The following is a 25664-nucleotide window of genomic DNA, read 5'->3' on the forward strand; positions in this document are numbered from 1 at the left end:
CCACCCTCAAAAACCATGGCCACCGACGCACCTAATTTTTGGTGGCCCCTTACCTGCCTTACCCTATGCCTTCCAAATGAACAAGGAAGTCAGCATTCCCATTTTAATTACAATTTATTTATCATTCATTATTAATATTTTAGAGCTTGTCTTTGAAAAATTATTGGAGCATTAGCTAAATTCCAAATATAAACTATGCTCTCTAACAACAAAGGTATTTAAATTAATTTGCTTATGTTTGGTTAACAAAAAAATATATATAAAGTTCTGTTTTGGTTATTATCATAAGGGGTTGCCCTTAAAGTACATCATTACGATAATCACTTGTTATCTGTTTTTTTCTCCACTTACAAAAATTATTATGATGTTATAGTAGAACTCATTTTTGAGTGTAACCTAATATCGAATGGGTATAATGCTAATGCGCATAGTATAATGATAATAATATCTAATATGTACTAAAAGAGTGTTTACCAAAAGCAATAAAGATGAAATTGCGATAGCAATATGTATTACGTGCACGTAAATCACTTTCGTCTTGTTGTTCGAAAGATATTGCCCGCAATAGGGATTCATACGTATATATATATATATATTTTGCATTTGTAAGATATAAAAAAAAATTGAATTTAAAATCCTTTTGCCAATTCGTGCATACTCGACAATCGACGAATGGCTGCTGTCGCAAAAAAAATTTCATTAAATTTATGGTTAAGCTTCCAAAATGAATCGCTAAAATGTTTCGCGTGATAGCAACGGCTTATTATCAATAAAATTCATAGAGCTAACTTCAAACGTTTTAAGGCGACAAAATATATTCTTAAAATGATCAAAAAAAAGATGTATGCTTTTTTTTTTTATGTAAAGCTAATGCTTAGGTAGGTATTAGGTAAATGGAATTATACTAGTAAATTGCTGAATACAATTTTAGTTATATTTAAAGAGTTTTGTTTGATATATTATATATAAGATGCATTCACAAATAAACGGAGTATATTGGAATTAGTGTTGAGCGTTCTAACAGGTAAATGCTGCTTGACCCGACTGAGACAAAACTGCCTGTTTATTTGTGAACAAACCTTTAAAATGTGTAAATAATTTTGCATATTAAACTGTTGTTTCATTCTTTAACATCTTGTCAGGTTGCAAAACCTGAGTGTTCACATAGTAATTCTTTTGGTTAGATATTTAATACAAGCTAAACTTAAATAGTGGCAATCATTTATGTGTAACTTTTTTTTTCTATAATACGTTAAACTATCCTTTCATCTTTTATGTTGATAATTCTAAAAAAAAAATGTAATTTTGACAAAAAGATCGATCCTTGTCGAATGGTTTACCCGGGGTATATAAAACCCTCTAAGTACCACTTGGAAGCTCCTTTAACTACCCTGCAAAAATGCTCTCGTCATTCCACGCCGTTTGACTAGTTATTATACAGTCATAGGTTATATGCTTAGTCACATTTGCATGGGCGTGGGTAAGTTTCGTGACCAGAATTTTTTTTGTAGGGTAATTAGTTTTAAGTCTATACAAGGCTGTTACTTACATGGCCGCCAGAGTACGTACCATGGGCCTCTGCCGGCGTGGTTACTGGTGATGTTGATTTTGCCGGTGAAGTTGACGCTGATGTTGGTTGTGGTGCGCGGTCTTGGGCGCGCTGTACTGGTACTGTTGATGGTTGTTGCGCTCTGGTCCGAGGTGTACTGGTTGTGGCTGTTCTTGTTGATACTGTTGATTTGGGCGTATTCCCTTCTCACCCCCTCTCGTTTGAAGGATCCTAGGAGGATCTTTGAAAGACCGCTTCCTTTGCTGTTGCTGCGTCTTCTCGTTTTATTTATTAACGTAAATGCAAGTTAATAGACATACATATCTGCGCACATAAATGTATATATATATATATATATACGTTTCTTTGGGTGCAAAATAAAAACTTCTTCGTTCTAGTCGGTGATGATTTATTAAAACAGTCTGGACAAGCTTAGTCGACTTAATTTCACTACTTATTGCGAAAAGTCCTGTTTTCGAAGCCAAATGTATTTAGTATATAAAAACGTTTTTGTGTGGCCAAATAGCAGCTCATAACCTCTGCTATGAAATTGTTCGACTCCCAGGATTTGCAGTCGGGTCACATCTATGTATATTTTATGTACATCAACACGTGGCCTTTTTCTTTTATTTCTTCCAATTTTTTCCGTTTTTTTTGGTGTGTCTACGGCCGGAAAACGTGCGATTCTTTTTTTTTCCTCCCTTCTATTTTTTTCGTCTTCGACTTAGTGCCGGAAACTCGTGCGATTTTTTTCCTAGTGATGGCCGGTCTGTCTGTTCCCTTCTTTTTTGATACTTTTCATCGCAACTTTCGCCACATCACTAGGTGTGTACGCGTGAACACGCTCCCAAGTGGATCGTAGCCGTAGACCGTAGCAGCAGACCGTAACAACATAATTTGTGCTATGCATTAGTTAAGCAAAATGCACCACCTAATAGCGTTAGAAAAGTTAATTTTAAGCTAGGTGTTTCTATTTCTTTTTTGATAAATTGTTTTCGGCTGATATTTGGCCCGGAAATGTAAAGGTACGCCCTTTTCGTTTTTTTTTCGAAAAGAGGAGAAACAACAAAATCCCAAGTAACTACTGGGAATTTTAATGGCTTGAATGTTTATTTTCAAAATGTATGCGAACGAAATCAGTAAATGTTCGCGCTGTTAGCTCGCATCTTGATTATGAGAGACCTGGCTTAATTCAAATGTTTTTGATGAGGAATTTTTTGAGGCCAACCTATATAATGTTTATCGTAAGGAAGAGATATGACAAAAACGGGTTTAGCAAGAGGTGGTGGTGTCCTCATCGCGATTCAACGTAAATACCAAGCTTATTTAGTATCACTTGAGAATGATGATTCTCTAATTGATCAACTGTGTGTTTCTGTAAAGAGTACATCAACACATGGATCATTATTTTTTGCGGTTTCATATATTCCGCCAAGTAGTGGAGATTTTCTCTATCATTGTAAACCTTACCAAGAAGCGCAACTAACAGCTGATCGCTCAAAATTAGCACACACACACACAAACATCACTAATGGCCATATTACGGAAATCTTTATGGAAACTCAAGTTACATTTTTAAACAGACATAAAATGTTATAATTTTGGAATATATAGCATCTAGGACACCTTAATTGCACTAATTGAAAGAAAATGTTTGCTTATACTCGAGTATTAAATTATTTTGTCTAAATTTAGCTTTAATATTGATACAATGATTGAAGGTATATTAATCCAATGCAAATCTGCTCTTCCTACTGTTCTTCATTCCACTCCATTCGAGTGTCTCTTTCACCGAATTCGAGTGCCTTCCGCTCTTTTCGCAACATAACCTCAGTTTAAGCTACCAAACTATATAGTAAACAATGTTCTCTATCGTCTACATGTTGACAATATTACATCTTTAGTCGTAAATAAGTTAAGTGATAATCAAATATGTATCTTGGGTGACTTTAACCTAAGTAGTGTTAGTTGGTCTGGTAGCTTTTCAAGATCAGGTCTTACACCGTTGAACGTTAACTCTGGTCATGAATCTTATTTTATTAATAGTCTTTTAAGTCTGAATTTGATACAAGTCAATAGTTCTGTAAACAAGTTGGATAAAACTCTAGATCTAATTTTTATTAGTGATAATTTGATATTCAATATAGCTGAATGCCTTTATCCTATATCATCTTGTGATAAACACCATGTGCCTTTGATCGTTACTTTTAAATTTTATGAATTCTCGTCATGGGTTCCTGAAGAAAAAGTATCTTTTAATTTCGCAGCTTGCGATTATTACAAAATCGACGCTTCTTTAATGGATTACGAATGGGATATTCTGTTATCATGCCCTGATGCTTCTAGTTAGTGCCTTTAAAACTTTAATGTCCGACTTTGTTTTAAAAAATATTCCGGCTGTAAAGAAAAGGCCTTACAAACTTCCGTGGTATAACATTAACTTGAAAAAGTTAAAGAACCTAAGAAATAAATTCTTTAAGAAATTTAAATCATCTGGTAATCAAACCTATTTTATCAAATATCAACAATACTCCAAAAATTTCAATTTAGACAAATTTATGTACAGAAACTATATTCTTGGAATGGAGGAGAATATTAAATCAAATCCAAAAGCCTTCTGGTAGTTTATTAAGTCTAAAAAGTCGAACTCTTCTATACCTTGGGCTGTATTTTACGATAATCAGTTTGCTAGCACCCCATTTAAGGTGGTGGCCAATTTGTGTGCAGATTTTTTCAGTTCAAATTTTGTTGTTGACGATTTCAATATTCCGCATGGCTTGAACTATAACTGCAAATCTACTTTCAATTTTGGTTCTCTTAGCCTCTCTTCTAAAGATGTTATTACTGTATTCAGAAGTCAGAGTCTGACTTTTCACCTCGTATAACAGCTGTTATACTAAATTTCTCAAAAAAATAATCCAGCCCTTCTAATAATGGAAAAGGGCGGACCACGCCCACATTTTTACTTGTTCAGTTTGCTGAACGCGTCAACAAAAAATAAAATAAAATTTCGTGAGCTGGCCTAATCATGTGAAAACGACTTCATAGCTTAAAAGGACATTAAACGGAAATGTGAAGCTTCTCAAGGCTAAAATAATGACATATCAATTTTAAAAATCGGACGTCAAATAACCAAGTTACAACGAAAAAACCTTTTTGGTTGTATTTCGAAGGATCAAAAAAAAAAATAAAAAAAAATTTTTCCGAAACCCTCTCAACATAATCTTCAAATTTAGGGGCGGACATTAGCAACCTTTTTTCGACACAGTCTATTGTGCAGTCATCGGCGTAGGAAACGATAGTGACTCATTCTGGTGGTGAAGGTAGCTTAGATATGTAGAAATTAAACAAAAGTGGGGATAGGACACCACCCTGTGGCACCCCTTGTTTAATTCTTCTTGGTGTTGATGTTTCGTTTCTAAATTGCATCGATGCCTGCCGACCACCCAGATAATTTGTGAAAACCCCAAAAATTACAGGCTCCACAATTTTGGATTTTTCATATTAAAAATATAAACTGAAGTATAATAATTTATATATATATGGCATGAAATGAATTCACTTATACATATATGTACAATACATTTTGAATAACATATACTTTGTACAATCATACATACATCTTAAAACATATATAATTATAATACATATAAAATTATATATAGGATATGAAAACTTTTATCGCAGAGTGTAAGAACTCACATAATTAACATGCATAACATGCATACTTACGTATAAGCGAGCAAGGAGAAATGGAATTGTCAAACGATAGCGAACACATGTGTGTACAAATATATATTTAGTAATCTTAGCTTAGTTATAAGAACTTTTATTGTAAATCAACGGAAGCCGACTCAAAAATGGTATAAAAGGAGCGGCAAATTCATGAACAAGGCACTCTTGGCTTAGAAGTCGTAGAGTGAGCTATATAGTGGGCTGTGTTAAACATCCACTACGGAGCAACTGGTGGTGTCAAACCTCAGCTGTTTATGCTAGGTATACCGCCGAGTCGTGTAAAACGCTCGACGACTACGTATTTTACTAGGTATATCGCCGAGTCGTGTAAAACGCTCGACGACTACGTATTTTACTAGGGATCCGGTGAGTTGTGTAAAACGCTCACCAATTACGTATTCTACTAGGGATCCGGTGAGTTGTGTGAAACGCTCACCGAATACGTATATTCACTAGGCATACTACCGAGGCGTGTAAAACACTCGGTGATTAACCATATATGTATATAGATTTTATTATTGATTGAAATAAATCATCATTTTTATAACGTTTAACTAACGACTTTTATTGTATAGGCGAACACGTTCGCTGAGTTATACCCCAGCTATAAACCCGACTAACGGGGTTCGTTACAATTGGCGCCCGAGCAGGGACCCTTATACGTATAAGGGGACATATATTTTATTTCATCGGAACATATAACAAAACAACATGGTCAAGGTAAATTGGATTTTTTACCTGAAGAAAGAAGATCTTTTGACATACGCGACCGAGTTTGGATTCAACAACAGCGGAACCGTCGATGAGTTGAGGAAGGAGTTCGCCCAATTTGTTAACCAAAATGCGAGCTACGAAAAACGTTTCGCAGAGTTAAAAACAAAGCATTCCAAAACAACATTAACCACCAATCAAGAAGGTCAAGGCAACAGTGGAACCGCTTCCAGAAGTCGACCAGCGACCCCGGCCAACAACATTGAAAGCGTAAGCATACCTACGATACCTAATATGTCATATCAATTTGCAGGACAACTGACCCAAACTCCGTCTACCGTCTGCGTGATGGACCGAGCAAGAAAATGGGGAATTAAGTACGATGGCAAAGGTGACCCACTGAGTTTCGTGGAGAGAGTAGAAGAGCTGGCGGAGGGATATGAAATAGAACTTAATTCACTCCCGCGAGCGCTGCCAGAATTATTCAAGGACCGAGCCGTGGTATGGCTGCGGAACAATAATCGTCACTGGAGCGAATGGAACAGTTTTAAACACGACTTTTTACGCTTCTTCTTGAGCGCATCATACTTCGAAAGGCTGGAAGACGATATACGTCAGCGAACACAACGACCACGAGAGTCGTTCAAGGATTACGCTTTGGAACTACAGAACCTTATGGGACACGCGAACCTCACCGAGGAACAAAGACTGCAAAGAATATACCGAAACTGCCGCAGTGAGTATCAATTATATATAAAACGAACTGAATTTCAGACGCTCGAAGGCTTGGTGAGTCTGGCAGAGGATTTCGAAAATATCACGAATGGCAGAGATGTGCAGAGAGTAGTGGCAAGAGCACTTCCAGCAAGGCGTCCAGATGACCGGCATTTTTTCATACAAGAATTAACAGATGTAGAGCCAAGTAGCAGGATTGGCAATGGCAATACACAGCGAAGTAATCCACCAACAAGACAAACGTATACGAATCCCAGGACCGCGTGCAGGTGATGTGGTGAAAACGGACATCGTGCCTATGCGTGCCGCAATGAACGTCGAGACTTTTGTTGGGAATGTGGTCGGTTCGACATTCTCACAAAAAATTGTTGCCGCGCATCATCGGGAAACGACAGGAGACTCGATCAGACCCGAGGGGTGGGATCTCCAGCAGTACAAATTCGGGAGGTCTATTTGGATAATGTGGAAAGCTATCTGCAGTTATTAAGTGAGCAGTGGGTAAGATTTAATACAGGCCAAGATGAGGTCGAGATTTCTTGTGGTGCTGATAACATCGAGGTCGAACAGAACGCGCGCATCCAGGCCGAGACCTGGTACGCTACAGCATTAGCAAATTTCAAACGCGTACAGAAATGTAGGACTGAATCAGTTGCTAATCCCCCAAACCCGCATGCTACTGTTTCTGCATCCATTAAACTTCCTAAAATGGAACTACCAACCTTCGCGGGTGATTCCACTGAGTGGGTCGCTTTCTACGACGCCTTTTGTACTCTCGTAGATTCTAATACTTCGTTGTCAGGTGGTCAAAAGCTACACTATTTACGTAGCTGTTTAAAGGGTAATGCTCTTAGCATTATCAGCGGTTTCAAAATTTGCGATGCCAACTATTCAGAGGCATGGAATCTACTAAAGTCGCGATATAAAGTTATGCGAGTTATTGTAGAAGCGCACCTTTGAGCCATCGCAGATATACGTAAGGCAACAAGTCACACTGCTGACTCTATTAAGAGCGTGTTGAATGCATTTCAACAACACATAAGGGAACTTAAAGCTTTAGGGCGACCAGTAGATTTTTGGGATGATTGCCTAGTCCATGAAATTGTACACAAACTTGCCTTTGAAACTCGCAAACAGTGGGAGCTCTCGCTCACTAGCGACGATCCTCCTACCTTCGAAAGTCTTTCAGCGTTTCTGGAAATAAGATGTCGCTCGTTAGCGATGATATCAACGCCAGCAACTCAATTATCGACAGGAAAGCCGAACATACAAAAACCAGTCGGTAAATCAGCTAAATCTTTTCATGCCACCGCACATCAAATGCGGTGTACATACTGCAACGCAGGTCACAAAATCTATTCTTGTGAAAAATTCCGTAGCCTAGATTCAAATGCTAGATCAAAATTCGTCAAAGAGTCCAAGGCTTGCTTGAACTGTTCAAGTACTGGACATTTTAAGGAACGCTGCAATAGCGCGTCGTCCTGCCGAATATGTAGGCAGCGACACCACACATTGCTTCACAATTCGCCAGAAGCATCTACCGCTTCTCACGTCGTCGACTCACCACGCACCGCTGCAGTTACGCTACCCGCCGCTAGTTCTCCCCCGCAAAACGCAGTTATATCCGCTTCCGCTTGCCTTAATTCCAAGGTCAAACCAATGCCTACAACACATAAAGCTGTGTTGTTATCAACCGCCCTAGTAAAGGTACGTGGTTCTGCTGATCGATGGCAGAATGCTCGTTTATTATTCGATCCAGGTTCTCACGCTACATTCGTAACTGAGGCATGCGTACAACGCCTAGGTTTAACCCGCAAATCTTCGTCCATATGTGTAACCGGAATTGGCGCTTCTCAGGGTGGTCGTTGTAAGGGCGAGACGTCATTACTGCTTTCTTCGCGACAGTCAAGTGAATGCTATGCCATCAATGCATTAATTCTTCAAAAGATTACGGGCGATTTGCCATCTCATAGTTTAAGCGTTCCTGAATGGTCTCACATCAAGGGATTATTTTTAGCTGACCCTCACTATATGGAACCCGGTCGTGTAGATATCTTAGTTGGCTTGGACTACATGGATCGACTCATTTTAAAGGAGCTGCGTAAAGGCCCACTTGGTACGCCAATAATACAAAAGACAGTCTTCGGCTGGACGCTGTGTGGAAACGTAGATACATCTGTTCCACCTGCAACCCATATACAATCGTTGCACTGTGATGTAAATTTAGACAGAGCATTAACTAGATTGTGGGAACTTGAAGAAGCCCCACAAACAAGATATCTAACTCACGAGGAACGGTACTGCGAGGAGCATTTTGAATCTACACATATTAGAAGTTCGGACGGACGCTTTGTAGTGGAGTTACCGCTCAAGGTCGACGTGCCGTTAGGTGAATCAAGAGATGTCGCCGTGCGAAGCCTCTTACGAATGGAGCGAAGATTCGACGGTGATCAGGAGCTGTGCACACGCTTTAACGAATTCATGCAGGAATTGCTTGAAATGGGTCATATGGAGGTCGCGCCTGAAACGAACAAAGATGCCTATTACATGCCACACCATGCTGTTGTAAAAGAGTCCAGCGTCACGACAAAATTGCGAGTCGTGTTTAACGCGTCTGCTAAAACCACAACGGGGAAATCCCTCAACGATGCGCTTTATGTAGGTCCTCAATTACAAGAAGACTTGTACTCAATTCTTTTGCACTTTAGAATACATAAATACGCAGTAACTGCAGACGTTGCAAAAATGTATCGACAAGTCTGTGTTTCGGATAAACACGTTGACTTACATCGAATTTTTTGGCGCTCTAACACATCTCTACCTATTACAAACTACCGCATGCTACGCGTTACTTATGGAGTTGCGTCTGCCTCGCATTTGGCTGTCAAATCGATGCAACAAACCGCCATACAATCTTCCAATATTTGTCAAAAATCAGTCACTGCAATCCTCAAGGATTTCTACATGGACGACCTTCTCACTGGTGCGTCTAGCAATTCGGAGCTCAAGGAATTGCAGCGAAATGTGTCCGATATTCTACGAGAAGGTGGGTTCGAATTAAAGAAGTGGGCGTCAAATTTTACTGAGTTAAATGAGACCATCGTTAGTGAATCCAAGAACATATCACACTACACCGTAGATGGCAACAATGTACATGCTCTGGGACTAATTTGGTATATGAAAGAAGACTATTTTACATTTTCTATTTCTCTAGGAGAACCTCCCCGCGTCTTAACTAAGAGAGCATTTCTAGCCGATGCCAGCAAACTTTTTGATCCATTGAGTCTACTTTCACCCGCAACGATTAGGTCGAAAATGTTATTTCAGGATATATGGCGATCCAATATTGGATGGGGTGACCCAGTACCAGATACGATAGCCAAGATATGGCTTGATCATCGCACGCAATTGCAACTCCTATCTGACCTTAAGGTCAACCGTTGGGTCGGAGTCGGAACAAAACACTCGTTTACAGAGTTGCACGTTTTCGCCGACGCTTCTGAGCGCGACTATGCCGCCGTCATATACGCTAGCACCGTACATAAGGATGGTCATATCACGATCGGCTTAATTTCTTCCAAGACGAAGGTTGCCCCGCTAAAAACAACAACATTACCTCGTCTCGAGTTGTGCGCTGCACATCTTGCCGCAAAATTGGTCAAGGCTGTTACACATAGTTGGAAAGAGTTTCGTTGTCCACAGGTAGCATGGACAGATTAGACAATTACGTTGGCGTGGCTGAAAGCACACCCTAATAAATGGGAAACATTTGTCGCAAATCGCGTTGAATCACAATCGCGTCGCCTATATTCACGATGTCTTACCCCCAGAGTGCTGGAACCACAAACGCTCTGAAAGCAATCCTGCGCACGGTGGTCCTCGATCGGATTTGACCTTGAAGTGCTTGCCCTTCAAATTTTCTTTCGAAATATGATTTGGGAATATGTTACGATTACACTTCAGCAAAAACTGAAATCGAACAATGAGCCGTTTTTTTTATTCAGTTTTTAAATTTTGTTTATTGTGTTGGAGTAAATCTAAATCCATGGTTACTATAGGAACAGCCTTGAAAGCAAGGATTCTTGAGATCTTCGAAAACTACGATGATCAAAATTAGTGTCTTCCAAAAGTGTTGTGTCAATCATGCAAGAGAAATCTCTATCGCCCCAAGGGATTCAAGGGGTTGTGTAGCGCAATATATAGCTTCTCCAACCCAATTGTCAACCTCACCTTCAAGCGGCGTATCCCGTTTCACTAACAGACGAGGCTCTGGCGACCCCAAGCTCCTCATAGAACTTGGGGGTGGGGAGGGAGGGATGGCCTGAAGGTTCAATGTGGCCATATATGTAAATCGTTCCCGAGATGGTCGGGCCAGCACCTTAATGGTGCTGTGTTACCGGAGCGTATCGGATCTGTATCCGACAAAGGACCATCACATCGATAACACTCCCCAAAGCCTTCGGGGAGTAACCTATTCGCTACAACAACAACAACAACAACAACAACAACAACTGATCGATTTTAACGCCTGGCCACTTTCTGGTAGGCAAACCATTGCGGGCAATTCCAGAACCTGAGGGTCAAGGGTTTTGTGGAACCCTGCAACAAAGGTGGCAGTTGATCTCTGCTATTCGTCAACATTTTTGGCGTCGTTGGAGAGACGAATACCTCGTCAGCTTGCAACGACGTGCTAAGTGGTTCCGCCCATCACGAAATTTTTAAGGAGACGTCGTCGCTGTTTTTAATAAACCATCTCCTCCAACAAAGTGGACCCTCGCAAGAATAATTCATTGCCATCCTGGTACAGATGGTCACGTACGTGTCGTAACGATAAAAACCGCAAATGGAGAATTCACTCGACCAATATCTATGCTGTGTCTTCTACCAACACAAGGGGATGTATTTTCCGAAGAAAACTAATATGCAGTTATTTAACTTAATTTAAGTTTGACATTTTTTTTTTGCTAAATCTTTGTATTTAAATTTATTTCCTTTGGAATTTACATATATTGAACATATCAAGGTAGTTCAAGGGTGGCGGTATGTTGAGTTCATTTATACATATTGTGTTGAGTAGAGCTTATGCAAATATGATAACATAAGGGTTAACATGCAAGTCTACACAGTTGCATTCTCTCATTGTTTTCATTCTATCGTTCGTAACTTCCAATAGTTAGTTAATAACAACTAGTAAAAATGACTTTGACTTTGATTCGCGCTTTTCATCTCGTTAACATCGCCGCTGCCTAAATAATAATAATTTGTGAAAGTACATGTATTTTTGTGCATATACGACCGCCAGAGTCACCAAATAATATTTTGTGTAACGTAGTGATTATTAATTAGAAGTTTTACTTTGAAGCATTAAAGCTAAAGTACTAAAAACCGAAACGCTTATTATTATAACCGCAACAACAACAGGTGCTACCATTTGCGCATACAGTCCATATCGAACAAAATCCGCCGCACCAACTGCTTTGCTGCCCTCCCTATCCCGACTGATGCCCGCCAAGGGGAGCGTACCTTCCGTAAGGTCATTGAATCCGCCTCGGCACGTTTCATTCCCGCCGGGAGAATTCCCGAAATCCGGCCCCACTTCCTGGCGGAGGCCGCAAACTTAGCGAGAGAACGTGACCTTATAAGACAGCTTGATCCAGGCGACCCCCAAATAAGGGATATAAACCAACGCATCAGATTGCTTGCGGACGAACACAAGCGGGCGAAATGGGAGGAGCACCTAAGAGGTTGTAACCCCTCTACTGGTGTGGGTAAACTTTGGTCCACCGTAAAGTCCCTATCGAATACGACTAAGCACAAAGACAAAGTTTCCATCGCCTTTGGCGACAAAGTGCTGTCGGATGCGAAAAAATGCGCGAGCGCTTTCTGCCGACAATATATAATGCATCCTACGGTCGACAAAGATAGACGGAGAGCCAAAAGACACGCACATAAACACAAATTCAGCGCGTCACCAATCACCATCACCGCTAAAGAGGTTGAGGACGCCATTGGTCGCGCTAAACCATCCAAAGCAGTGGGCCCAGACGGCATAGCCATGCCGATGCTTAAAAGCCTAGGGAAAGAGGGTTTCAAATATTTAGCGCATGTCTTCAACCTGTCTCTTTCCACCTTTGTCATACCCGAGAAATGGAAAATGACCAAGGTGGTCCCGCTACTAAAGCCTGGGAAACCAGCTAACATAGGTGAGTCGTACCGTCCGATATCTCTCCTATCGCCAGTGGCAAAGACGCTTGAAGCCATTTTGCTCCCTTATTTCGAAGAAAATTTGCAGCTAGCCCCTCACCAGCATGGCTTCAGAAAACTCCATAGCACTACCACCGCGCTAAATGCCATTAGCACCCAGATAAATTGCGGTTTAAATCAATACCCCCACCATAGAACAGTACTCGTAGCGCTAGACCTATCAAAAGCTTTTGATACGGTTAACCATGGCTCGTTACTGCAAGACCTGGAAGGGTCTACCCTTTCGCTATGTCTTAAAAGGTGGACCGCAAATTATCTGGGTGGTCGGCAGGCATCGGTGCAATTTAGAAACGAAACTTCAAAACCAAGGAGAATTAAACAAGGGGTGCCACAGGGTGGTGTCCTATCCCCACTTTTGTTTAATTTCTACATATCTAAGCTACCTTCACCACCGGAAGGAGTCACAATCGTTTCCTACGCCGATGACTGCACAATAATGGCCACAGGCCCAGGCCCAAAGATTGATGCGCTATGCAATAAAATAAACGGCTACCTCACTGATCTCTCCAGTTTTTTCGCCACGCGAAACCTGGCATTATCACCGACTAAATCTTCCGCGACCTTATTTACAACATGGACGTCCCAAATGTCGACCATTTTGAACATACACGTCGATGGCACTACGCTACCGACTGTCCTACACCCCAAAATTTTGGGTGTGACGTTTGATCAGGATCTACATTTTGGTGAGCACGCAGCCGCAATTGTTCCGAGAATTCAGAGCCGTAACGAAATCCTCTAATCTCTCGCTGGCAGTACCCGGGGAAAAGATAAAGAAACGCTCATGACTACATACAAAGCAATTAGCCAGCCGATTACGTGCTACGCGTCACCCATATGGTCGCCAAGCCTAAAAATTACCGACTGGAAGAAACTACAGGCCTGCCAAAATACTGCTCTCAGAATCGCCACGGGCTGTCTTCTTATGTCCCCAGAACACCATCTGCATAATGAGGCGAGAATACTCCCCATCAGGGAGAGAAATGAGATGCTGACCAAACATCCCAACAGACATCTGATTGAGGAACCAGCACCGCCTAGGGGCTTAAGGAGTCATCTCCGTAAGCATTTTGAGGAAATACGGCACCTGAGAACCCAGTATGAAGCGAAAAAACACAAGCAGGTCCTTGGTGAACTACATAAACAGGCTTTGGGCCTTTATGCCGGGAATTGCCCGGTGAATCCAGTACTTAAAGAAAAGTATCCAAAACTCGCGGAAGAGGAACGCATACTCCCCAGGGAAACGCGTGTCACTCTTGCTCAACTTCGTTCTGGATACTGTAACAGGTTAAACTCTTACCTATCCAGAATCAACCCCGACATACAAAATGTATGCCCCGTTTGCAATGTGTCCCCACATGACACCAACCATCTCTTTAATTGTAATGTGGAACCAACGCCTCTAACACACCTTTCCTTATGGTCCGCCCCTGTTGAAACGGCAAGTTTCCTTGGACTCCCGTTAGAGGATATTGATGACAATTTGTGATCGGTCGAGGCTATTAGGTGGGGTGGGGAGGGAGGGGATGGCCTGCACATAAATCGTTCCCGAGATGGTCGGGCTAGCACCTTAATGGTGCTGTGGTACCGGAGCGTACCGGATCTGTATCCGGCAAAGGACAATCGCATCGATAACACTCCCCAAAGCCTTCGGGGAGCAACCTTATCGCTACAACAACAGCAACAACAACCCTTTAAGTTAAGAAAATATACATTTAGCTTACATACCAATATGTTTAATTGCAGGGAACCATATGGTCTCAGTAACCATGTACCCTAACCAAAAATAGTTTATACATTTATTTGTAAACTAAGATAATAATAATAATTATTATTATAACAATATCGTCCGCATACTCCTGACATCGGATTCCGTTTTCTGAGAGCCTCGGTAGAAGTTCATCTACGCTCCACAGCAGGGGTGACAGGAAGCAATATGGTCGAAATTTGTTTTTTTTTTTCTTCAATCGCGCGACCGACGACTATAACCGTAAGCATTATGATGATATCAAGCACCTGCCAACGCAGGTGGTGGTTTATACGGCAACGCAACACTCTTTATACACGTCCAAAAATGCCTAGAAGGGTATCATCGCGGTATGGGGAGACGTTACAAAAGGGTAAAATTTGGAGTGCCTTTGGATTATTGACGCGTTTCGACCTCCATTTTTAGAATCCGAAAGCGAAAATTAAAATTTTTATTTCAAAGGTTATTGGTTATTTTTTTGGTAATTCTATACGACAGCATGACACTGCTAATACGCGTCCAAAAATATCGAGTCAAACGACGCGTCTTGAAATCAGTATTAATAAACGGAAGCCGGAAAATAAAAATTTTCACTCGTTCAAAAGATATGGTAATTGTCTACTTTAGCTCACAACTACTGAAACCCGACCCGGGAGAGATGTCAAAAGACGCAGTTTGATGGGATTCAAGGGGTTGTGTAGCGCAATATATAGCTTCTCCAACCCAATTGTCAACCTCACCTTCGAGCGGCGAATCCCGTTTCACTAACAGACGAGGCTCTGGCGACCCAAGCTCCTCATGGAACTTGGGGGTGGGGAGGGAGAGATGGCCTGAAGGTTTAATGTGGCCATATAAATCGTTCCCGAGATGGTCGGGCCAGCACCTTAATGGTGCTGTGTTACCGGAGCGTATCGGATCTGTGTCCGACAAAGGACCATCACATCGATAACACTCCCCAAAGCCTTCGGGGAGTGACCTAATCGCTACAACAACAACAACAACAACAACAACGCAGTTTGATCCCAGGACGACGAATGCGAGATCGGAAATTCAAAATTTTATTTCTGTCAAAAGTTATTTCCAAAAAACCGAAAAATGGCCCGGAGCGCGGGTTAGATTTTATAAAAGGCGCCACGATTTTCAAACTTTTGTTGTTTTGTAGGGGTAGAGGGGGTCCTAAAAATCACAAAATTATCATCCGCAACTCTAGGAAACTCTTAGTTTATGAAATATAAGCTTTTTAATTTCCAAATTTAGGAAAATTTCAACTTAAGTCCTGCACTTAAAATTCGGATCGCACATGTCGATAGCAGTATCAAAAGACGCGTATTTGCGTCCAGATTCAGAATCCGAAAGCAGAAACTATATTTTTTATCTCGTTTAAAAGTTATTGGCGGAAAACACGTGGGTACTATTGTCGCTTTTTCGTTGTTGCAATCATGGCGCAACGATACCAAAGAGGATAAATATAATAAGAGTCGTCACTCGTTATTTTTTAGGCATTTACTCGATGTAAACTATGAGGTAGTCGCTACTTTTTTTTGGGCGAGAAGTTTATAAATGTCTTCTATACATTTTCATGGGGTATTTGTATTTATTTTCCCGACTGTATTTAATTATTTAATTCTCTTTCTAAAAAACACGTTTGCATAAAGTGACAACACCGCATGGATAAATGGAAGGCAATTCAAAAATGTCCCTCATAGAATAAAAGTAGCGACTACCTCACAGTTTACATCGAGTAAATGCCTCAAAAATAACGAGTAACGGCTCTTATTCTATTTATCCTCTTTGACGATACATCAACTTTGGGCGCAGTACGATTTTGACATTTGTCCATCGAATTTACAAAAACAAAATACATTGAATTTTTATTTATGTTTGTAGGTATGTCACCATGCTGCCACCTTGTATCGTTCCGTCATGGTTGCAATTAAACAAACGAAAACAAATGAAGGTGGTGAATAGTGTTGCCAGCTCCGCAACAATATCTTTTTACCTCGGTAGAACATTATAAGGTGGTGGCACATCGATATAAATGCAAACAAACATACACTATCAATGTATTTTGTTTTTGTAAAACACTTTTAATAATTTTTAGTCAAATATTATTTTGGGTGCTGAGCAGAAAGGTGTACTACGCAGAAGGAAATCACCGTGGCGGTAGCCACGGTTATACCACACACCCGGACTTGGCATGGTGTAGCCCAGGGTTATTTTTTATAAGCGCGGCCGAAGGCCGCCCATGCAAAAAAGTGTTCTACGCAGAATTACAGTTGGAATCAGCATAAAAATCTCTATAAAGTCCAATTTTTTATTTTTCTTTTTGACAAATGTATGTATTCTGTACTTGTTTCAATTAAATACATTAATTTCAAATTATTTAGAGAATTACAAAACAAAATACATTGATAGTGTATGTTTGTTTACATTTATGTCGACGTGCCACCACCTTATAATGTTCTACCAAGATAAAAAGATATTGTTGCGGAGCTGGCAACACTATTAACAACCTTCATTTGTTTTCGTTTGTTTAATGCAACAACGAAAAAAGCGACAATAGTACCGACGGGTTTTCCGCGAATAACTTTAAAACGAGATAAAAAAATGTAGTTTCTGCTTTCGGATTCTGAATCTTGACGCAAATATTCGTCTTTTGATACCGCTATCGACATGTGCGACCCGAATTTTAAGTGCACGACTTAAGATGAGATTTGACTAAATTTGGGAATTAAAAAGCTTATATTTCATAAACTAAGAGTTTCCTAGAGTTGCGGACGATAATTTTGTGATTTTTAGGACCCACGCCACCCCTCGAAAAAAAAGTTGGAAAATCGTGGCACCTTATTCAAAATATTCCCCAACCCGTCGGTACTATTGTCGCTTTTTTCGTTGTTGCAAATAAACAAACGAAAACATATGAAGGTGGTGAATAGTGTTGCCAGCTCCAAAAAAATAACTTTATCATGGTAGAACATTATAAGGTGTTGGCATGTCGACATAAATTATCAATGTATTTTGGGCTTAAGTGCAGAATACATACATTTGTCAAATTAAAAAAATTTATATGACTATCGGTAGTGGTGTTTACGGTGAGTTCAACAGTATAATTTTTTTTTTTTTTTGTGCAAATAATAACTATAGGGGTAATTCCACGTCAAAAGGTACGCAGAACTGTGCACTACGCAGAACATCACCGTGGCGGTAGCCACGGTTATACCACACACCAGGACTTGGCATGGCGTAGCCCAGGGTTATTTTTTGTAAGCGCCTATGCAGAAAGGTGTTCTACGCAGAATTAAAAGTAAAATTTAAAAAATATCTACCACAAGAGCTTTTTCAAATTTTTTGTAAATAAGACTAGAAAAGTTAAAGATATATATACATCAGATGAAAGGTATTTTTTTAGGTTATTTTTCGATTTTTTAATTTTTGAAATCCATCCATTAGTTTCGGAGATATTTTGGGGGAATATTTTGAATAAGGTGCCACGATTTTCCAACTTTTTTTTCGAGGGGTGACGGGGGTCCTAAAAATCAAAAAATTATCATCCGCAACTCTAGGAAACTCTTCATTTATGAAATATAAGCTTTTTAAATTCCCAAATTTAGTAAAATCTCATCTTAAGTCCTGCACTTAAAATTCGGGTCGCACATGTCGCGGAAAACCTGTCGGTACTATTGTCGCTTTTTTCGTTGTTGCAATTAAACAAACGAAAACAAATGAAGGTGGTGAATAGTGTTGCCATCTCCGCAACAATATCTTTTTATCTTGGTAGAACATTATAAGGTGGTGACACGTCGACATAAATGCAAACAAACATACACTATCAATGTTGTTTGTTTTGTAATTCTCTGAATAATTTGATATTAATGTATTTAATTGGAACAAGTACAGAATACAAACATTTGTCAAAAAAAAAAAATAAAAAATCGGACTTTAAAGAGATTTTTATGCTGATTCCAACGGTAATTCTGCGTAGAACACCTTCCTGCATGGGCGGCCTTCGGCCGCGCTTATAAAAAGTAACCCTGGGCTACTCCAAATTATTAAAAGTGTTTTACCAAAACCAAATACATTTATAGTGTATGTTTGTTTGCATTTATGTCGATGTGCCACCACCTTATAATGTTCTACCAAGATAAAAAGATAGTTGCGGAGCTGGCAACACTATTCACCACCTTCATTTGTTTTAATAGTTTGTTTAATTGCAACAACGAAAAAAGCGACAATAGTACCGGCGGGTTTTCCGCGAATAAATTTTAAACGAGATAAAAAATATAGTTTCTGCTTTCGGATTCTGAATCTTGACGCAAATACGCGTCTTTTGATACTGCTATCGACATTTGCGACCCGAATTTTAAGTGCAGGACTTAAATTGAAATTTTACTAAAAAATTGGAAAATTATTAAGCTTATATTTCATAAACTAAGAGTTTCCTAGAGTTGCGGATGATAATTTTGTGATTAATTTGCTAAATTTCTTTTATTTTATAAACTAAGAGTTGGGGATGATAATTTTGTAATTTTTAGGGCCCCCGTCACCCCACGAAAAAAAAAGTTGGAAAATCGTGGCACCTTATTCAAAATATTCCCCGCAGTCGACCCCTCAACTAACTTTGGCAGCGATTTAGTTTAGCACCCCCCGAGTTCGGGGTTTAACTTGGTATCAAATGAAAGAGGGAGTTCTCCCGATCACAATATATATTATGACATTCCAAATCTGTGCTGCCACATCTAAAAAACGGAACAAGTGCAGAATCGAAAAATAACTTATAAAAATACCTTTAATCTGACGTATATATATCTTTAACTTTTCTAGTCTTTATTTACCCAAAATTTGAAAAAGCTCTTTTTTGCATTCGTGAACGAGCTGATATTACCTTATAACTCTTATGTTTATTGTTATGTTAGCCGATCCAACACCGGCTGCGCCTGTGCATCAGTCTGGGTAGAACACCTTTCTGTATAGGCGGCCTTCGGCCGCGCTTATAAAAAAATAATCCTCGGCTACGCCATGTCAAGTCCGGGTGTGTGGTATAACCGTGGCTACCGCCACAGTGATGTCCCTCTGCGTAGTACACCCTTTTGCGCAGAAGGTTGTACTACGTAGAAGGACATCACCGTGGCGGTAGCCACGGTTATACCACACATCCGGACTTGGCATGGCGTAGCCCAGGGTTATTTTTTATAAGCGCGGACGAAGGCCGCCTACGCGGAAAGGTGTTTCAACTTTTCAAAATGAGTAGTAAAAATATATATTTTCATTTTTCTTTATTAACTGAAAGGTGGTAAGGTAATATTTATATGTTTTTTTTTTTTTTTGTTTATGTGGCAGCACAGCTTTGTAATGTCATCAATAAAATATATATATATAAAAGTGCATGTTGCTACAAAAGGGCGATTGATTTAATAAAAACATTTATAATAAGTAAAAACAATGCAAAAATGAAATGTGAAATATACAAAAATGCAATTTAAGTTTATCGTTGCCAATTTATATAGATATGTATGTGGATTAAGGTTTTGGAAGATATGTAAATTGTAAATTAAAGTGCTATAGAAATTTGCTAAATTTGCAAACTTTAACAACAAATAACTTTTAAATTATAAGTTTGCGCACTAAAAAATATATATATTTGTGCTCACGAGAACTCCCAAGTTTTACCCCGAACTCGGGGGGTGCTATTCTAAAATTTTCCCCTAACTTTTACCGCAGTCACAAATTACACACAAACATACCATCAACTTTTCTCTTTGTAAATTATCTGAATGTGCTCCGCAAACACGAAATGAAACCTCAAGCAATTTCATCTGCTCTGGACTAAATGGTAAACTCTTATTGCTCTTTCCCTGTTGATTGCCCATTTTATTCCCAATAAAGTTGTTTTTCTGCAGTACACAATTTTTGTTTTTCTTCCGTCTTCCTTGAGTATGAATAATTAATCCGTCACGTGAAAACCATGGACCAAAGCTGTTTTTCATACGTAAACTCACCATATCTCTACTAGTGTTGGGAGCTATCGAAAGAAAACTATCGAGTTATTCGATAGTTTACTCGTTCTCATTCATTCGATAGTCATTTGAAATTCGTTCATTACTAATTTCTTCAATTACTACTTTTTGGCATGAATGTATCGTACATTACTATTTGGTAATACTTTAAGGGCGAATTAATGGTGACTTATAACCATAAAGCCATAACCAGATAAAACAGCTGATCGAATCTACCTTAAGGAAATCAATGTAATCGAGTTAGCGTTACGGTACGGCACCATTAATCGATTACATTGATTTCCATAAGGTAGGTTCGATCAGCTGTTTTATCTGGTTATGGCTTTATGGTTATAAGTCACCATTAATTCGCGCTTTACTCTAGCTCACAACTGCTAAAACTGATCCAAAAACAGCGGGAGGGGAGTTAAAATACGCGCTTTGAGCCCAGGATCACGAATCCGAAAGCGGAAATTGGAAATTTCTTTTCGGAGGTATTTGCAAACAAAAGGTTGGATTTTATATAAGGTGCCTCGATTTTACAATTTTTTGTTGATTTGTAAGTTTATGAAATATAAGCTTTTTAATTTCTAAATTTAGTAAAATTTCAACTTAAGTCCTGCACATAAAATTCGGGTCGCACATGCCGATAGGGGTATCAAAAGACGTGTATTTGTGTCAAGATTCAGAATCCAAAAGTAGAAACTATATTTTTTATCTCGTTTAAAAGTTATTCGCGGAAAACACGTCGGTGCTATTGTCGCTTTTTTCGTTGTTGCAATTAAACAAATGAAGGTGCTGAATAGTGTTGCCAGCTCCGCAACAATATCTTTTTATCTTGGTAGAACATTATAAGGTGGTGGCACGTCGACATAAATTCAAACAAACATACACTATCAATGTACTTTGTTTTATAATGTTCTACCAAGATAAAAAGATATTGTTGCGGAGCTGGCAACGCTATTCACCACCTTCATTTGTTTTCGTTTGTTTAATTGCAGCAACGAAAATAGCGACAATAGTACCGACGTGTTTTCCGCGAATAACTTTTAAACGAGATAAAAAATATAGTTTCTGCTTTCGGATTCTGAATCTTGATGCAAATACGCGTCTTTTAATACCGCTATCGACATGTGCGACCCGAATTTTAAGTGCAAGACTTAAGTTGAAATTTTACTAAATTTGGAAATTAAAAAGCTTATATTTCATAAGCTAAGAGTTTCCTAGAGTCGCGGTTGATAATTTTGTGATTTTTAGGACCCCCGCCACCCCTCGAAAAAAAAAGTTGGAAAATTGTGGCACCTTGTTCAAAATATTCCCCAAAAGTGTTTTGCGCGGATATAGTTTCGGTCTCCAAACCGGTGTAGGACCCACCCAGGGTAATTTTTTATAAGCGCCACCGAAGGCCGCTAATGCAGAAAGGTGTCTGGGGTTCATAATGCGTCTTTTGACAACTCTCCCGATATTTTTGGATGAGCTTTAGCAGTTGTGAACTAAAGTGAAGAATTTCCTACTATTTTTTGGGTTTTTTCTAGTTTTTGGCATAAATGATTCGTTCATTACTATATTCTCGATTTGTTTTTTTTTTTTTGGTATGAATGATTCGTTCATTACTAAAGAATTTCCTACTATTTTTTGGGTTTTTTACTAGTATTTGGTATGAATGATTCGTTCATAACTATTTTCTCGAATTGTTTTTTTTTTGGTATGAATGATTCGTTCATTACTATTTTTTGGAATTACTAGTTTTTAGTATGAATGATTCGTACATTACTATTTTTTCGAGTTACTAGTTTTTGGTTAGAATGATTCGATCATTACTATTGTAACTAATTTACTGCAATTCCTCTTATTTGCAATCTTCTGCTAAGTTCGAATCACTAAACTGTTGAATAAATAACTCCAATATTTAATAATGCAAAATGGCTTTTATTAAAGTACTTCACAATAAATAACTCTACTATTGCCCGACAGATTGCGTGCTTAATCAAAACTGATTGAAAGCTCAAATGAAACGGAACTCTCCCCCTACTGTTGTCGCCTTTTTATACTGTCTGATTTCCTCGCTGCATATTTCTAGGCTTTTCTAATTCCAGAACTTACTAGTTAGTTATAAATTTCTCAGCTACAACTACAGATGTATACTTTATAGCTTCTCTCATACCCCATGCGCTTGTATGTGTGAATCACACTTCCACAATTATAATTGCATACCTTTAGGACCATTTCAGATAAGATGTCTGCATGTGTTTGTGCGTTGCTTCTCAGCTGCGTGTACGTACATATGTGTAGACATAATGATTGATTCGATTATGTAGATACAAGTGACTGCATGCTTTATTGTTGTTGTGATCATTGTGAATGATGACAAAGTGTGATCTCTTATCTGTCAACTGCCTGACAGGCTGTTCAATATGGCTACTTTTCAGCGTTTTGACAGGCTGTTCAATATGGCGGCGCCTATCTTCAGCGGGTGATAGAAAGAGATACAGAATGAGACAGCGATAGTCAAATACGAATCAGGTGATCCAATCACTTTGGAATTTTGACGTTTATGCAGAAGAGATCACACTTTGTCATCATTCACAATGGTTGTGACTTCATTTACTTAGCCTCAGACTAGGGATGTGAGTATCACTTATATACGCAAAAGAAAATTTTAATTTTCTGGAAGCACATAAAAGTTAAATGACCATCTACGCCGTAAGCATCCGTCTTCCTCAAAACAAAGAAATGTAATTTTAGGAGAAATAGCGCCTGTAAGTTATGGAGAGAAAAGTAGTTCAACTTCTCTTTCGTCAATACTGCAGTAAGTACAGGGAGCAGTTCCATAACAGTACCTGTCGAAGACATTAGTGGATGTTTGAGAAGGACTGTTCAAACAAAATTATGTTGTTGAACAATACAGTAGCCCGCTTCTGTAACCTTTCGTTATAATCATAGTACAGGTTTAACATTATGATATGTATGAGAAGGAAACAATTCCTTTCTCTTTCTAACACACTGCTGTTTGACACTTCGGTCAGAGTCAAACTATTGTGGAACTCAGTGGAACCTGCGCGGAACATGCGTTTGACACTGAACGAAGTGTCAAAATTACCGAGGTTGCTGCCGTAGAAGGCGACGCAGGCAAACAAAAAAAGGGGCGGAATATCAGATATGGGTTGCTGTGATGGTAAATTTTTTTGAACGAATTTGGACCCTCACTAGGGTAGGCACCTTGTCGTTGGTGTGAGGGCTTATCCGAACTCCATAGTGCCCGACTATGAGGCGGAGCTGTTTAGGACTGACATCTACGTCGTTTCGCCTCATAGGAGGGCGGCGGGATGTGGGTGACCAAGAACTGCCAACCCCCTAATCCAGGGTGTAATGCGGACCGTGCCTATTGGACGATTTGCAGCCAGGGGATAAATTCGGCTGTATTCGAACGGAGCCTTCCCGATACCGGGCCACCTCGGGAAGTATTAATGGCCTTACCACAGTAAGGGGCGCTGCTGTGGCGGACGGTTCTTTCGCCGTATATAATACTGGACCGCTGAGCCCACCTTGTCGGGCAGGTGGTCGTACGACGAAAATGAACGACTCATTACCTGATTGTAATAAGGAAGATGTAAAGAGGAGGACTGAGTCGCAATCCAAGGACGACACAAATGAAAACGGAGTAGAAGAGTAGAGAAGTGTAACGAGCAGAGGAAGTAAAAGAGATCTCTCGCAGTACCGTGCAGCACTAAGGATTGTACAACGCTTGGGAGCAGTGGTCGACCCAGCAGAAGTGGAGATCGAATGCTTGGAATGGGCCCATGAAGCGGTAGAAGTAGGTCGAAGGCAGTTCAAAAGGTCTGCTGCGAGAAACCCTCGGTTCTGCAACCGGTACGAGGAGGAAGAAGCGTCGAATGGCAGAATGAAGAGGCAACGTTCGGCGGAAGGCGACAAGCCTGCTTTCAAGAGGCAGAAAGGACTCAGTCCTAAAGCCGCGAGGCAGGGCAGTCGCATAGACAAGACAAGTAGGCCCAAAGCTGTAAGACAGATGGACTCCAATAGCGAGGTAGCAACTACCTCAAAAGCTGAGTCAGAGGGAAGTTCCAATTACGGAAGTAAAAGATAAGCCAAAGGGAGATAACGCTAAGACTTCGGCTTTCTCGGAGGCCCTAAAGGGAGTTAACGCTAAGACTCCGGCTTTCTCGGAGGTGCCAAAAGGAGATAACACTAAGACTCCTGCTTTTCCCGAGAAGATGAGTGATGTGGCAAAGCAGTCACTGACTGTGGCGCTGGTTGATCGTAGCAGTCCTTTCGGACAAATTACTACTGAAAGGTGGAGATCTCTGGAAAGGGAGCTTATTAGCTTAATGCTTAAGATAATACGGGAACAACCAAGTAAGCCCCTTCCAACCTTTGATTGGAGGGGGGGGGGGGGGGGGATGGTATAATGGTGCGAAGATGATAGCGTGCGACAACATCTCGAGCTTGCGGTGGCTGGAGGAAGTGCTTCCAAATCTCCAAAGGCAAGGCGCGAACGCGCGGTTTGAAGTGGTGGATAAAGCGCAAATCCCCACTGTACAGGCGGAGGATATTTTGTACACGCAGCTTGGCAAAATGTCCTTTGGCAACTGGCAAAATTTACATGCGACTCAGGAAAAGAAGTCCCGAGGATAAAAACCCTAACACGCTAGAGGTGGGCGAAGTCGAAAAGGACCTCAAAAGCCTAAGGGAAAAAGAGGGGTGGAGGTCCCCGACGTCACCACGAACGTGCTAGAAGAGGACCAACCGCTAAATGGTGCTGTGACTCGCACAGAGGAACACCCGGCACAACAGTCACGAGAGGCTGAAGGGGGCCTCGAATACTCTAAACCAAAAGGGCAAGGGGAGGACGACGAAGTCAAGACGAAGGTTCTGGAGGGGGAAAAACAGCCCAATGGTGCTGCGAGTCCTACAG

General features: G+C 40.2%; 1 protein-coding gene across 3 annotated transcripts in view; it reads right to left on the reverse strand.

The window, feature by feature from the left end:
- LOC137240311 (MTOR-associated protein MEAK7) overlaps positions 1 to 20753 on the reverse strand; it is a 401092-nt gene extending 380339 nt beyond the window's left edge. For 2 of the 3 annotated variants that reach the window (XM_067766373.1, XM_067766374.1), the window contains exon 1: positions 20480 to 20753. Coding sequence is in view for 2 of the 3 variants with exons in the window: in XM_067766374.1 (XP_067622475.1) it covers positions 20480 to 20737 (258 nt within the window). In the remaining variant the exon portion in view is untranslated. The remainder of the gene's footprint in view (positions 1 to 20479) is intronic. The other variant, XM_067766372.1, reaches the window with a different exon arrangement.
- Between the last annotated feature and the right edge of the window lie 4911 nt (positions 20754 to 25664).

Source organism: Eurosta solidaginis, chromosome 2, assembly GCF_040869045.1.
Source record: "Eurosta solidaginis isolate ZX-2024a chromosome 2, ASM4086904v1, whole genome shotgun sequence".
Lineage (NCBI taxonomy): Eukaryota > Metazoa > Arthropoda > Insecta > Diptera > Tephritidae > Eurosta > Eurosta solidaginis.